Here is a 14554-nt window from a genome sequence, read left to right as displayed (position 1 = left end):
GAGGCCCCCTGAGATAGGTGCTGTCTTCCTCCCCTTTGTCAGCAAGGAAACGGAGGCTCAGAGACATCAGATAGTCCTATCCAAGGTTATACTGCTAAGAGGTGACAAAACCAGGATTTGAACCTGGGCGTTCTGTCCCCAGGTGGGCACAGTGCCTTAGAATACTGCCTTCCAAAGCTACCTTGGCCTCATGCCTCCCACAGTCAGCCAGCAGACCACTATGTCCTCAGTCCCAGCCTTCCTTGGACATGAAGTCCGCTGATTGGCCATGAATGATTCAATGGAAAGCCCTACTCTAGATATTTCCCTGGTAAGGAGATTCTTAAGCTTCATTAAGAATCCCCAGGGAATCTGTCCACAAGGAAATGCAAGTCAGCCTCCAGAGATTCTGATTCAGTGGGCCTGGGTCGGGGCGGGCACATGAGTTTTTTAAATACACTCCCAGGTCCATCTGGCCCCGATAGCCCCGATCCACCTGTAGGAGTGCACTGCCAAAAACAGTATTTCTCAAACTCTTTAAACCATGTGTCCCAGTAAGAAACACCTTGGGCATCTCAGTCCAGTACACAGATGTACACACTCATGCAGTATGACTGAAGCATGTTCCTGAAAGAGTATCACCTGTCACAGTAACCCTTATCACCTGGAATGCAGCCTGATATTTCGTATTGTTTTTTGATTCATTACAAACACACGCACAACCAATTTCATGACCCTACCTATGGATCATGCCTTGCAGTTTAGAAAAAAAGCAAAAATACTGTTTTGTCTCCTGGAAGAAAAATCTGCCATCACTTGATGAAGGAACCTTGGGCCCCATGGCCAGGGCAGCCAGGTACTGAGCACAGCCCACTTGTCCCCAACAGCAGATTGTCTGACCCAGTAGCTCACTGGTAGCCCCCGGCTGTGGTCAGGGCTTCTTGGCACAAGGAAGAAGGGCAGAGCAAACTCAAGCTGGAATTATGTTGGTTGGTTGGACAGAGACTCAATTTTATAGAATCAGTTTATCTCAGGCCTGAAAGGGACCATAAAGCCATCTAGGTGAAGACCCCATTTACCTTTGGAATCACCTAGCCTGTGGTATCCCTGCAGGGTAATGGTCCACCAGGCTCTGCTTACATACTTCCAGTCCTGAGGAACTCAGACTCCCTGGGGCAGTTCATTCCCCCATCCATAGTTCCGATGGTTGAAAAATTTGAGCTGAATTCTTGCAAGGAGGTCCAGTTCCTCACTGATTACAGTTTGGGGTGCCAGTGAGCTGTCAGGGGCAGGCAGTCTGCTATGAAGGAAAAGTACTGAGGTGCTTACTGCTTTGGGCCATGAGTCAAACCCAGGACTCTGAATGAGGCGCCTCGCAGGACTGGAACAGGGACCTTCCCAGAAGGAAATCAATCTTTGTCCTTAGTGGTACTGCTGCTCATTATGCTAATAATAAGGCACATACGCTAAGCATTTTCAGCCATACTGTGTCCAGTCCTCATAACCTGTGAGGCAGAGCCTCTTAATCCATTGCATAGAGGAGAACACTGGTCTTTGAAGATATTATTTGTGTAGCTGCCTCAGGGCCACATTGAGAGTAAAAGAACTGAGATGAGAGCCCCAGTCTGGTCCCTTTTGCTTAAAGCTTGCACTCTCCCTTCCCATCCATGGATCGTCAAACTGAGGGTTCAGAGATGTTAAAAATACAAGTGAGCTGCAGAACAGGATGATGCACTTAGCTGCTCCCCCATCCTGCTTCACCTGATAGGCATCTGTTGGCTTCTTCAGACCGCATTGCTCGGAACCGCAAGACCATTGTGTGCCCGATGATTGATGTAATTGACCACGACGACTTTCGGTACGAGACGCAGGCAGGGGATGCCATGCGGGGAGCCTTTGACTGGGAGATGTACTATAAACGGATCCCGATCCCTCCAGAACTGCAGAAAGCTGACCCAAGTGACCCATTTGAGTAAGTACGAACAACCCTGGCTAGTCCCAGTGGCTACTCAATGACCACTTCAATACACACACAACCCAGGATCACCGTCTTCCCTAAAAGCCCAATGCAGAGGGTCCAGCTTCCCAGCCCCACTTAGTACCAAGTGTCGGATATCCCCAGCCAGAAGCACCATCCCTCCCAGCTTGTAACGACAACCTCAGCTCATGGCCCACCAGGCTGGTCACCTCCACCTTACCCACCTCTGCACAGTTTGCCAGGATTGCCAACAGGGGTGAGTGGGTCTCTCATGCTCCCCTCCTCAAGCCTGGCACACAATTGTAACCATCACCATCACCAAGTGCCCGGCCCAGTACTAAGCACATTACACTCTGATCCAATTTAATACCCCACAGCTGTATATAGCACAAATTATTATCCATGTTTTCCAGATGGGGACACCAGTGCTCCAAGAGGCTAAGTAATTTGCCCAGGTCGCACAGCTATTAAGTGGCAAAGGCTAGGTACAACTGCAGGTCTGTCTGTCTGCCTCTAGAGCCAATTTTCCCATCATTCTGCTATACCCACTTGGAAGTGTTAGGGAAATACCAGTTTGTCCCACAGCAGAAGTTTGCAGGCTGGGGGAGGGTGATGGGCTGGACTCATAGCATCCTGGAATGTGAAGGATGGAAGGAACCTACCAATGAAGAACTCAGCCCCTTGCAGATGAAGAACTAAGACTCCAGAAGGAGAAGCTCTGTGAGTAGCTAAGAGAGCTAGAGCCCATCCCCTCCCTGGTACTCCAAACTGTCCTGCTGTATTAGTTTCCTGTGGCAAATGTGATAAATTACTATCAACTGAGAAGCTTAAAACAACAAAAATTTATACTTCAAACTCTGGAGGTCAGAAGCCTGCAATGAGTCTAACTAGGCTAAAATCATGGTGTTGGCAGGGCTGATTTCCCTCTGGATGCTTTGGGAAGAATCCATTTCTCTACCTTTCCCAGCTTCTAGAGGATGCTTACATTCCTTGGCTCATGGCCCCTGCCTCCAGCTTTAAACCCAGAAGGATACCATCTTTAGATCTCTGTTTCCCTGCTTTCCTTCACACCTCTGCTTCCTTCATCATATTTCCTCTGGCTCTGACTTTCCTGCCTCCTTCTTTCACTTATAAGCCTGTGATTACATTAATGACACGTGATTCCATCAGGCTCACCAAGATAATGTCCCCACCTCAAGAGCCTTAACCTTAATCACATCTACAAAGTTTCTTTTGCAGCGTAAGGTAACATATTCACAGGTTCTGGGGATTCAGACATGGACATCCTTGGGGAGTCACACCTCTCACTACAGTTTGGCCCCCAATGAACCACACTTCTCTGTTCCTTACCCTCCTCCCGTGAGAAGCAGGGGTGTTGGAAGCTCAGCCATCTTCATGGGCACGGTGCATACCCAGGGCTCCTGAGAGGAACCCCTAACACTGCGGGCCCCAGGGCAGGCTCAGAGGTAGGAAGAGGTGGGCTTCTTTGAGGAAATGAAAGGCGGCCAGGACAATGGACTGGCCTGAGCCAACAGTGGAGGGCAAGAATAGATTCCATGTCTCCAGCAGCAAGTCAGACATTTGTGGTCTTGTCTTGGCCACCTTTATCTTAAACGCAATCAGTCACTACGATTTGATCCCTTTCTGGTACAAAGATATGATTTAGCCATGATCACTTCATGCAGTTTGCCCCACCTTCCGTATACCTCAGAATCAGTCCTCAGTTGACCTAAATCCTTGTAGAATAACATCACCAGAAGTAACTAACATTTGGCCCACATTGGCAAAGCAATTTCTACTGACATTATTGTGTATGATCCTCACAATAATGTAGGATCATCAGATGTAGGTAGAATTACTCTCATTTGACCGATGGAGACCTTGTAGTTCAGAAAAGAAACAATTCTGGTCCGAGATGACATATTGCAGAAGCCGCTCCAGAAAATGGAATTTTCAGGGTAACCAAGGGAGTAATTAGAACCCCCTTTATTGTTTGAACCTTTGCAATAAGCAGACTCATTGAAAGGTACTTAAGGATGGGTCCTGGCCCACCATCATCCTCATTGCACAGTAAGGAAAGGTTAAGATGAGGTCATACAGCTGGCTAGCAGCAAAGGCCCAGCTAGTCTCTTCTGGGTCTTCAATCTCCTCATCTGGATATTAAAGTGTTTGGCTTCATCCGAGAACACTGGCTCTTGACCCTGACTACACATTGACATCACCTGGGGAGCTTGTAAAAACACCCGGGCTTCCCTCAAGAGCAATTACACTGGAGTCTGGGGGTGGGATGCAGATATCATTTTTTAAAGCTCCCATGTGATGCTGATGTGTGGCCATGGTTGTCAGCCACTGGCCTAGATACTTTCTGAGGGCCCCCTCCATCCTCTCCCATGATTCCTCCCAGAAGTCTCTCTTCTGTTTTTTGTGTGTTTGTTTGTTTGTTTTTTACTTGGACAGAACCTAGGAAGTGGCCACTAGAGAAATCTTGGTCATTTTCTGCACAGCTTCCCACCTTCCCACTTGATGGTAGAGTGCCCAGCAAGTGGGCAATCTACAGGCACAGCGTGGTGCAAGGATGTTTAAAAGACATGATTTCAATGGCAGACCCCTGTTTCAGTCACAGTTCATCCACTTACTATAAGCAGATTATATAAAATTTCTGATTTTCGAATATCTCCATCTGAAAAGGACACTCGCATTAGAGCTTTGTGAGAGCTGAAGATGGTGTCAGTAAAGTGAGTGGCACACACTGGACACTCAGAATTGTTGCAAGTATTGCCAAACACAGTAGAAACCAGGACAGCCTGGGAGTAGAGGCCTCTCTCTGGAGGCAAAGCCTCGAGCATCCCAAATACCTTGTGACTGATAACCTGCCTATTCCGCATAGCTCCTCAGCCCCTGCCCCTGCTTTGACCCAGGCTGATTTTCATGGGCAAAGCCTTGAGTTCAGTCTCCCATGAAGCACCAAGTCAGAAACACTCTCAGCCTTTCCAAGCAGTAGATTTGTGGCTCCCGCCAAAAAAATCCAGGAGCCCCCCAATCTTCAGAAGACAAAGGGGAGTCGATACTAGTAACACCTTACCTTCTTACAGTATTGGGTACTTTAGAAATATTCTAGCTGTATTAATCCATTCTCACACTGCTATAAAGAACTGCCTGAGACTGGGTAATTTATGAAGAAAAGATGTTCAATTGACTCACAGTTCCATATGGCTGGGGAGGCCTCAGGAAACTTACAGTCATGGCAGAGGGGGAAGCAAACGCATCCTTCTTCACAAGATGGCAAGAGAGAGAAGTGCTAAGCAAAGAGGGGAAATCCCCTTATGAAACCATCAGATCTCATGAGAACTCACTCACTATCATGAGAGCAGCAGCATAGGTAACTGCCCCCATGATTCAATTACCTCCCACCAGGTCCCTCCCACAACACCTGGGGATTATGGGAACTACAATTTAAGATATTTGATTTATAGTTCTTTGGGTCTGCAAGCAAACAAATTAGGACTCGCTGAAAGCTGAGATGATCATCAGCGCTTTTTTTGAGCAATAATTTCAGATTAAGATATATACATTAAAAAGATGTAATGTTATTGCACACTGAATAGACTACATTGTAAATATAACTTAAATGCACTGGGGGAAAAAAAAGATGAGATTTGAGTAGAGATGCCACAAAACCATATCACTACCAAGGTGAGATAGGAAATAGAGCTATCACTTCATTGTGTAGATGGGGAACAGGGCTCAAAGAGGTTAAATCAGACTGTCCAATATAATACAAGCCACATATGTGATATTATTTTTTTAAGGTAAAGCGAAACAGGTAAAATTCATCTTAATAATATAAATCCTATTTAAATTGGTATATCTCAAATATTATTTTAACATGTAACCAACACTATAGAAGTATTAATGAGTTTTTTCATATTCTTTTCATCCTAAGTCTTGGAAATCTGGTATGTATCTCACACTCCCAGCACATGTCAGTTCACACCAGTCGCATTTTAAATGTGGAGTCATCACCGGCAGCCAGTAGCTGCCATCCTGGGCAGCACAGGGTTAACGGTTAAACACTGCATCTCAGGTCACACAGCAGGTTAAGGAGCACCGAAATGAGAGTGGGGGTTCGCAGTTTCTGACGCCGTATCCTTTGCATGCATCACCTGCTTCTTGAGTGTTCCTGCCTGCCTGGAGGCAGTGTATTGTGGTGGAGAGGGGTGTGGACTGTGGCCTAGGTTGGAGATTCCCATCCCAGCAGTGCTGCTTCATAACCGTGGGACCTTGAGCAAGCTCCCTGCCTGCACTCCAGTTGTACATGTGTAAAATGGTGATGGTAATGAGGCCTGCCATATGAGGTCGAGGTGAAGAGTAAATTCATTTTATTAATGAATTAGTTCAGTACCACACCTGGCATATTCAAGCCCTCAGTAAATATTTAAGGGGCCCCCCTTTTACAGGAGTCCTGCCTGTGCTGTAAAGGCCCATCTGCTGCTAGAAGGAGGAGCCGCTTGGGCAGCTTGTGGGTTGACTAAGGGCTTTTTCCATCAGCCCACTTCCCATGAGCTTGTACTTCTGGGGGCCAAGAGGGGGGAATGGAGGTTGCTGCTGGAATGTTTGGATTTGAGGGTATGGAGTTTTCCAGTGGAGCCAGACAAGGATGGAGCCAACTGTCTGATAGATTTTCACACAGCAAACGCTGGTTGGCCCCTACCAGGTGCCAGCCTTGTACGAGATACCCTGGGGGACGCCGGCAGTCAGCAGCATGGCGTTTCCTCACTTAGCACGGTGCCAGGAGGACTTCCTGTGCCTATGGGTACTGCATGATTTTTCATCTCTGTGTGCTTGCTGACGTTGTTTTATCCTCCCAGGCGCCTTTCCCTCCCCCAAACTTCCCCTTGTCCAAACCCACTAAAATGCCACCTACCCTGAGTCTCATTCCTTGACCCTTGCCCCAGCCACCCTCCTCACCCTAAAACCTGGAAACAGACACACTCCTTTCAGATTCCTGTAATACTCTGTCTGTGTACCTTCCAGGGTCCCTTATTTACCCTCTGTCCTGAGGGGGCTGCCCCTGAAGGACTCTGGTTTACCTTGAGATTCTTCTAGCACCTGCTTCACAGCTGGCACGTGATGAACAGACTCATGAGAGAATGAATGAATGGAGTTAATCTTATCTCCTAGTTTAACTGAAAGGATAGAGACGGTGACTTCTTCTGTAAACACCACAGCAGAACAAACATCCATGCCAGGCCTACTGAGTAATAATCGTCAAAGGAGCATGTTCAAAAACACAGAGTCCTAGGCTCCCTCCCACAGGGATTGTTTCAGCAGGTCTGAGGTGGGGCCCAGCAAGCTGTATATGTTTTTCATCTCTCTAAGAGATTCTACAACATAGACAGGCTTGGAGAGACCCAATTCAGACCATTTAACTAGTGGGAAGACTAATATGTACATATTTATGATGCAGGGCCCATGTGGACAAAGTACTGTGATTTCATTCACAAGTATTCTTAGGTGTTAATTGTGTAAAGGAACTTCAGGTCCCATTTGGTTAAAAGGTAGCTCTTATGCAGGGAAGTTGTAGGCAAGAAAGGGGGATACCTGGAAGGGCCTTGGATTCCCTGGAAGACACTTGGGCTGTGTTCAGGGAGCAGCATGGAACACCGTCACTGGGGGAGTGGTGTTATCAGGCTGCATGAGAGCACATGGCCAGGACATCTGCACCTTCACACCATGTTCTTCTCTTGACAGGTCTCCCGTGATGGCTGGTGGACTGTTTGCTGTGGATCGGAAGTGGTTCTGGGAGCTGGGCGGTTATGACCCTGGCTTGGAGATCTGGGGAGGGGAGCAATATGAAATCTCATTCAAGGTGAGCCAGCCCTCCAGACACCCCCTCTCGGCACAGCATCCTGTGTGCCTGTCCCAGAACCTGCCTGAGCTTCCGCCTGAGCTTGGAAAGACTGATGCCTCAGGGTTCTGTAGCCCCTCTGCCCATCGGGCGAAGAAGACAGGGGTCATGGGCCATTCCTTCTTGTATGAGGGGTGTGGGAGGTCAAGGGAATACCCTCCAGTGGCCAAAGGATGGTCTTCACCACAGCTCTGTCATTTGCCTGTGTCTTCTTAAGACGATGGAATAAGGTCTTGCTTCTTCTCAAGATGGTGGGTCTGAAATTAAAATGTCCAGCAAATCAGCAGTGGGCCAGAGAAGCCAGGAAGGCCAAACAGGACATGTAGGCCTAGAGGAGCGCTCTCAGTCACTTCGCACGTTTTCCCTTTTGTAGCTGTTGCTCTAGGAGTTTGACAAAGACCCATGAACACAAGCTCCATTTGTAAAGTCACAAAGGCCTGGATTCAGATCCCATCCCCATCATCAGTAGCTATCTGACTTTGGGCAAGTTAGATGACCTCCCTGAGCTTGCTTTCCTCATCTGAAATCAGGGAATCATAATACTACCTATCTTACAGAGCTATCGTGAAGATTAAATGAGATAATGTCTAGAAAGTGCTTAACACGCCACCTGGGAATGTGACCAGCAATTAATAATTGGTAGAAATTGTTAAAGTTTCAGTGAGTAAATATTTACCGTAACCTACTTGACCAACTCACGGGCTTGAGAAGCTTCCTGACAGGAGTGGTAAAGTAGTTACTAGTTTACTAGTTTTAATTGATCCTTATCAATTAAAAACTTTCAGCAAATTTTAACTGTGATTATTCTATTTTGTCATTTATTTGGAATTATTATTCTAAATTCTTCTCTAAAGGCATTTATAATAAACTCTAGTCCAGCATTGCCTTTCATAAAGACTCTAATAAATATAAGTACAAAAAACAATACAATTTAAAATATACAAATATATATTCCAGTGTAATTAAATATCATATTTTTCCAATCTACAACAGACTTTATTACTATTAAGTATATATTACTATATAGAATCTATAACATCCTCATAATAGTCCTATTAAAATATTATATTAAATACAAAAATAGACACCATCCAAAAAAAAAAACCCCACATCATAATAATGAGAACTAAATTCAATCCAAAACATACTTTCCAAGAAAAGGCTAAAAAAACACACTGGACCTGATACAACTACAACTAAAAATTACCAGCCACCAACCTTCCTAAACAAGAGACCTCCTAATTACAGAAGACAATCAGCATTAGTCTTACCAACACAAGCAGACAATTACTTTGTGACCAAAAACTTTATGAGACGAAGTAGCAAATATAAGAGACCACGTTTGCCCATTTCCCTTTGCCAGGAGAATTTCACAAAGCCCCTGACTTTGTGACACCAGGCAGCTCTCTGGAAAGATGTTTTAAAGGCAAAATAGGATAGAATGCCATGTCTCTCGCCTGAGTCACTATGTTGCATCAAAGATAAATGACACTAGTCCTTGCCTTTCTCTACTCATAACATTTGACAAGATTATTAACTGTGCTTCTGTAATCTATAACCAGATGTACTCTAACACCCAAACCTTAATGTAATTTTACACGTACTAAATCAGGCGTCCCCAAACTACGGCCCGCAGGCCGCATGCGGCCCCCTGAGGCCATTTATCCGGCCCCCTGCCGCACTTCAGGAAGGGACACCTCTTTCATTGGTGGTCAGTGAGAGGAGCACAGTATGTGGCAGCCCTCCAACAGTCTGAGGGACAGTGAACTGGCCCCCTGTGTAAAAATTTTGGGGACGCCTGTTAACTAAATCTTCACCACCCATGTATAAACTAAAATACTACATTGGAGGAGTCTGAGAGAACATTTCTAAAAGCCTCTTCCCAGGCTACAGGCCTTGGTCTACAGTCCTCAATAAGACTTCTAAATAAAACCAACTTTAATCCTTTAAAAGCTTCTTTTTTTTTCTTTAGTTGACAGCAGTTAATAAATATTGGCTGAATACTCCAAGCAAGTGTGTCCCTGGCCAGAATCAGCCTCCAAGCTCCTAACTGGCTCCTTGGTCTAGAAGACCCCCTTCAGAAAACCCCTCTATGGAGAACAGTGAATGGAGAAAGATTTGCACAAAGGAATTTCTAAAGCAACCCAAAATGATTTCATTCTGTGTGTTTCAAAGAAAGATCCATCTACCATCTACTGATGCTCATCAGGCAATTATGGCAGAACAAATGGCATTTTTCTCCACACAGTTATTTACAATAGACTTGGTAATGAAGCCATATTGGAAGTCTCTTATCTGGGAGGGGGAAGGAGGCTGGCTTACATTTCCATTTGCTCCAATTATGTCCGCCACTCTCCAGAGGAAATGAGACGGTGTAATGAGGAGGCTCCTGAGGTTTTCTCCCTCAGCTTTCTCTCTCCTGCCTTGGAGAAGGAGAGTTCCTGGAGCCAGCAACAGCCCGTCTACCAGGGCAGTGTCTCCCAAGCCCCCGTGGAAAGGCTGCCTGCAGGGCAGAGGGGAGCAGGCGAGCCCATTCACCCCTGGCGGCTCCCTGCTGGAATGTGGGTGTTCTCCTTCAGCCAGAGCCAGGCATTTACAAAGGACCAAATTCCCTCTGATTCATCTCTGCTAAGATCCCTTTTCTTGGTGACAGAGAGAAGAGCCCAGTCTGAAAGGCATGAGCGGATTTTCAGAAATTAAGATCGATTGACATGTACTGTCTGGGCTGAGGGCTGAGGGCTGATTCCAGACTAGACTGTCAGTCCTGTTGAGAACCCCCCCAAAAAGTGTGCCAACAGCTCTGAAATTTCTAGAAGAGCCATTGACTTTCCCTTTCCCTCCCTCCTTTTCTCTCTTGTCTCTCTCAGCAGAGCGAAGTTCTCATGTGGAAATCAGAATCTTCCCAGTTCTAGTGGTTGGACAAGTCTTTAACTCCATAGCCTCGGCTCCAACTAGCTTCATGAGCTGGCCCTGCTGATCTCTCCTTCCCCCTTTTCCTCTTATCCATTGCATTCATCTGGATTCTTGCTTACAGATACCCAAAACCATAGTCAATCTGATTTAAGCAAAAACCAGAATTGATAAGCTCACACCACTGAAATTCCAGGGTAGACCATAAGACCGGGCCAAATGTAGGGACTGACCCATCTCACTCAGGCTAGGTCTCTCTCAATGCCTAGGGCCTACTTTTACCTAAGTTGGCTTCCCTTCAGGTGGGCTTTTTCTCATGGAGATCTTCAGCAGCCCATGGAAAGAGAGTCCCTCTTCCCATCATCTCATACAAGTCCCCAGGTTGAGTCTCACTGGCCTGCTGGTCCCATCCCTGAACAACACTGCAGTTGGTCACCTGCAGTCACATGCCCATCCTAGAGCCAGGAAGATGGGGATGGGCTAGTTACCCAAAGGAAAGTCCAGGTGCTGTGCCCAGAAGGGAGAATGGATGTGGGTAGGGCAAACCACAGATGTCTACCTTAACTGGCAAGACAAGACTGCATGTAAGACCAGCCTTATGGGCCAGCCCCTCTCTGCAGGCCCACACTGTTCATGCCTGAAATGCCTTTCCTTAGTCTGGCCAACCCACACTCATCCTTCCAATCTCAGCTTATGTAGATGGCTCCCCATGCTGCCTGGGAACTGCCCCACGTTGCACTCCCATATCTGCATGCTCCCCGGAGGCAGGAAGAAGGTTTTGTCCACCTCTCAGTCCCCAGTCTCTGGCCCACATCAGTGTTTTCAGTAACTGTTAGTGTGTTAGCGGCATCACTCCAACTGATAAACCTCCTTGGCACTGCCCTTCCCAGACTTAAGAGGCCATCTTTGGACAATGGCATATGGTGGGAAAGGTGCTGAGCAAGGAGGCTCTCCTTCCGTCTAAGACCCCGGGCCAGTTGTTTGACCTCCAAGCCTGACATCCCAGATGGCGCTGATGTGGTTTTCCTTCCTACCCCACAAGATAGGATCAAATGAGACGCTGTGGGGAAAGGCCTCTGACACACAGATAGGAGAGGTTGTTTGGATTAGGGGTGCTGGCAGGAGGATGAGCAGAAAGGAAACTGCACAGTGTCCCCAGGAGGCCATGGTTAGGATATCTCCAACTATGAGATACAGGAGAGAGAAAGTATCCAAGCAGGACAATGTGACCAAACTAGAGTGAGAAAAATGTAGGCTTTGGGGCAATGTAAGTGGCTGTATCTTTTGTGAGTAGCAATTTGGCAAAATCCATTACATTTCAGAGCAAGTACATTCTTTGACCTGAAATTCCATGCCCAGGAGTTTATATAAGAGAGACAGTGATGAGCAAATATTGATTTGCTGAAGTGTTACGTACCATAGCAGAAGACTGAAACTGACCCAAATGCATGTCCTTTGGGGATATATAAGTTAGGGCATATCTAAACAATAAAATAAGTTAGAGATCTCAAAAAAACAATTTTTTTTTTTGACAGGATCTCACACTGTTGCCCAGGCTGAAGGGCAGTGACATAATCAGAGCTCACTGCAGCCTCAATACCCCAGGGTTCAAGCAGTCCTCCCATTTCAGCCTCTCAAGTAGCTGGGACTACAGGTGCACACCACCACTCCCAGCTAATGTTTTAGTATTTTGTAATGGCAGGGTCTCTATATGTTGCCCAGGCTGGTCTCAAACTCCTGGCCTCAAGCAGTCTTCCTGCCTTGGCCTCCCAAAATGCTGAGATTACAGGTATAAGCCACTGCACCCAGCCTATCTCACTTCTGAAAATGACTCAGAATGACATTAAGCCTTCCTGTCCCTAGTGGCCATTAGGGTGGGAGGGCTTCAAAGTATAGCTGTCTGTTTTTACCTAATGTGTGTCTGTAACACTGAATGTGTTCATCATTAGTACGTATTACTTCTGGCTGGGTGCGGTAGTTCACACCTGTAATCCCATCATTTTGAGAGGCCAAGGCAGGTAGATTACCTGAGATCAGGAGTTCGAGACTAGCCTGGCCAACATGGCAAAACCCCATTGCTACTAAAAAAAAAAAAAAAATTAGCCAGGCATGGTGGCACATGCCTGTAATCCCAACTACTTAGGAGGCTGAGGAAGGAAAATCACTTGAACCCAAGAGGTAGAGGTTGCAGTGAGACAAGATCACACCACTGCACCCCAGCCTGTGCAACAGCAGCAAGACTAGTCACTGCTAGGCATGAGCCACTGCACCTGGCTCCTTCTTCTTAGTCATGGGAGGTCAAGGCAGGTGTATTGCTTGAGCCCAAAAGTTCAAGACAAGCTTTGGGCAACACAGTGAGACTTCATCTCTACAAAACAAATTATTTTAATTAGCTGAGCATGGTGGTGCACTCCATGTCTATAGTCCCAGCTCTTGTGAGGCTAAGGTAGGAGGATTCCTTGAGCCTAAGAGGTCAAGGCTGTAGTGAGCCATGTTCATGACACTGCACTCCAGCCCGGGTGATAGAGTGAGAACCTGTCTCAAAGGAAAAAAAAAAAAGAAGAAGAATAAAGGAAAATGTTGTGTTCTCGGCACTCCCAGCCTACCCCTATCCATATACATTCCAGCACATTGTTTGGGCCATTTGCAAGCTCGGAGATGAGACTCTGCACACAAGCAGCAGTGCAGAGACTCCCAAGGAAGGCCTGAGGCCCCTAAGAGCAATTCTGCAGGGTCTCCTCCAGGAGACAGAGGTAGGCTCCACCGTCCTTGGCGAGATGCGGACGGGCGTGAGGGTTCCATGGAGCCGGCTTGCAGGAGCAAGGGAGTGATGGAAAGCCATGTGGGGGGATGAGGGGAGGACATCCTCCCCTTGCAGAAGTCAGGAAGGTCTTTGAGCCTTGTTCTGAGAGGAAAATCTATTCTCTGGGTAGAGGAATGAAGACTCAGGAGACTGGGGTTCGCTTTGGGTAATACTGATATGGTTACTGAAAGGCTAGCCTAGTACCAGGCTATCTGAACAGATTAAAAAAAAAACTTTGATTTTTTTTTTTTTCCCATAAAACTCAGTGTTGCCAAGAGGACTAAGTGAAACAGGCGTGTGAAAAGAAGGCAGGACACATCCAGAAGCTGGGCAAGGGTGACACTGCGATGTGATATGCCCAGAGCAGTGCCAGGGTGGAACCCCAGATGCCCTGGCTCCAAGCCCAGTGCTCATCTCATTCCGCCTGGTGGGAGGAGTAGAGAAAAGGTAGATCCACTCTAGAGAGAGGCCACTGTTACAGGAAGGGCCCAGAGGCCAGAACCAACCCTGAAAGGGTTAAGTTGCCACCTGGGAGGGAGAAATGATTGCCAAAGGCCAGCCCAAGCACCAGAAGGAGATCCAGGGCCACACTGGGCACCTGTATGGCAATGCCTTTCCCCATCCTTATTCCTGCCCCTACCAGCACTCTCTGCCTCGGACAGCTGCAGCATGGCTGCCAGGAACCTGGTCCTCATTTCTTCCTTCCCTGTGTTATCTAAGAATGCTGGGAATATGCTCAGATACATGCAGCATTTTCCTCCTGGGGCCACATACGCCCGGCTTTTGCAAGAGCCGTCTGCTGGAAATAGGGCAGGCATTTTGCTCATGATTCTCGGCAAGCCTTTTGAAATTCCATGAGTGTCCCCGCCTGCGGAGCCTGCTTCTCCCACCGCTCCTCCAAGGAGACAGCTCAAAGGCCCAAGCAAGGGTTGCCTGTTCGTATGTTACTCCCTAACCAGCGCACTCCTACCTCTTG

The 14554-nt window shown here is 47.1% G+C and overlaps 1 protein-coding gene across 1 annotated transcript in view; it reads left to right on the top strand.

Annotated features, from left to right (window-relative positions):
- GALNT10 (polypeptide N-acetylgalactosaminyltransferase 10) overlaps positions 1 to 14554 on the top strand; it is a 242081-nt gene that overhangs the window by 200242 nt on the left and 27285 nt on the right. The window contains exons 6-7 of the mRNA XM_010344608.3: positions 1768 to 1951; positions 7709 to 7826. Of these exons, the coding sequence (XP_010342910.3) occupies positions 1768 to 1951; positions 7709 to 7826 (302 nt within the window). The remainder of the gene's footprint in view (positions 1 to 1767; positions 1952 to 7708; positions 7827 to 14554) is intronic.

The sequence above is a fragment of the Saimiri boliviensis genome, chromosome 1, assembly GCF_048565385.1.
Source record: "Saimiri boliviensis isolate mSaiBol1 chromosome 1, mSaiBol1.pri, whole genome shotgun sequence".
Classification (NCBI taxonomy): domain Eukaryota; kingdom Metazoa; phylum Chordata; class Mammalia; order Primates; family Cebidae; genus Saimiri; species Saimiri boliviensis.
The sequence above is the reverse complement of the archived record's forward strand: the minus strand, read 5'-3'. Positions and strand labels throughout refer to the sequence as shown.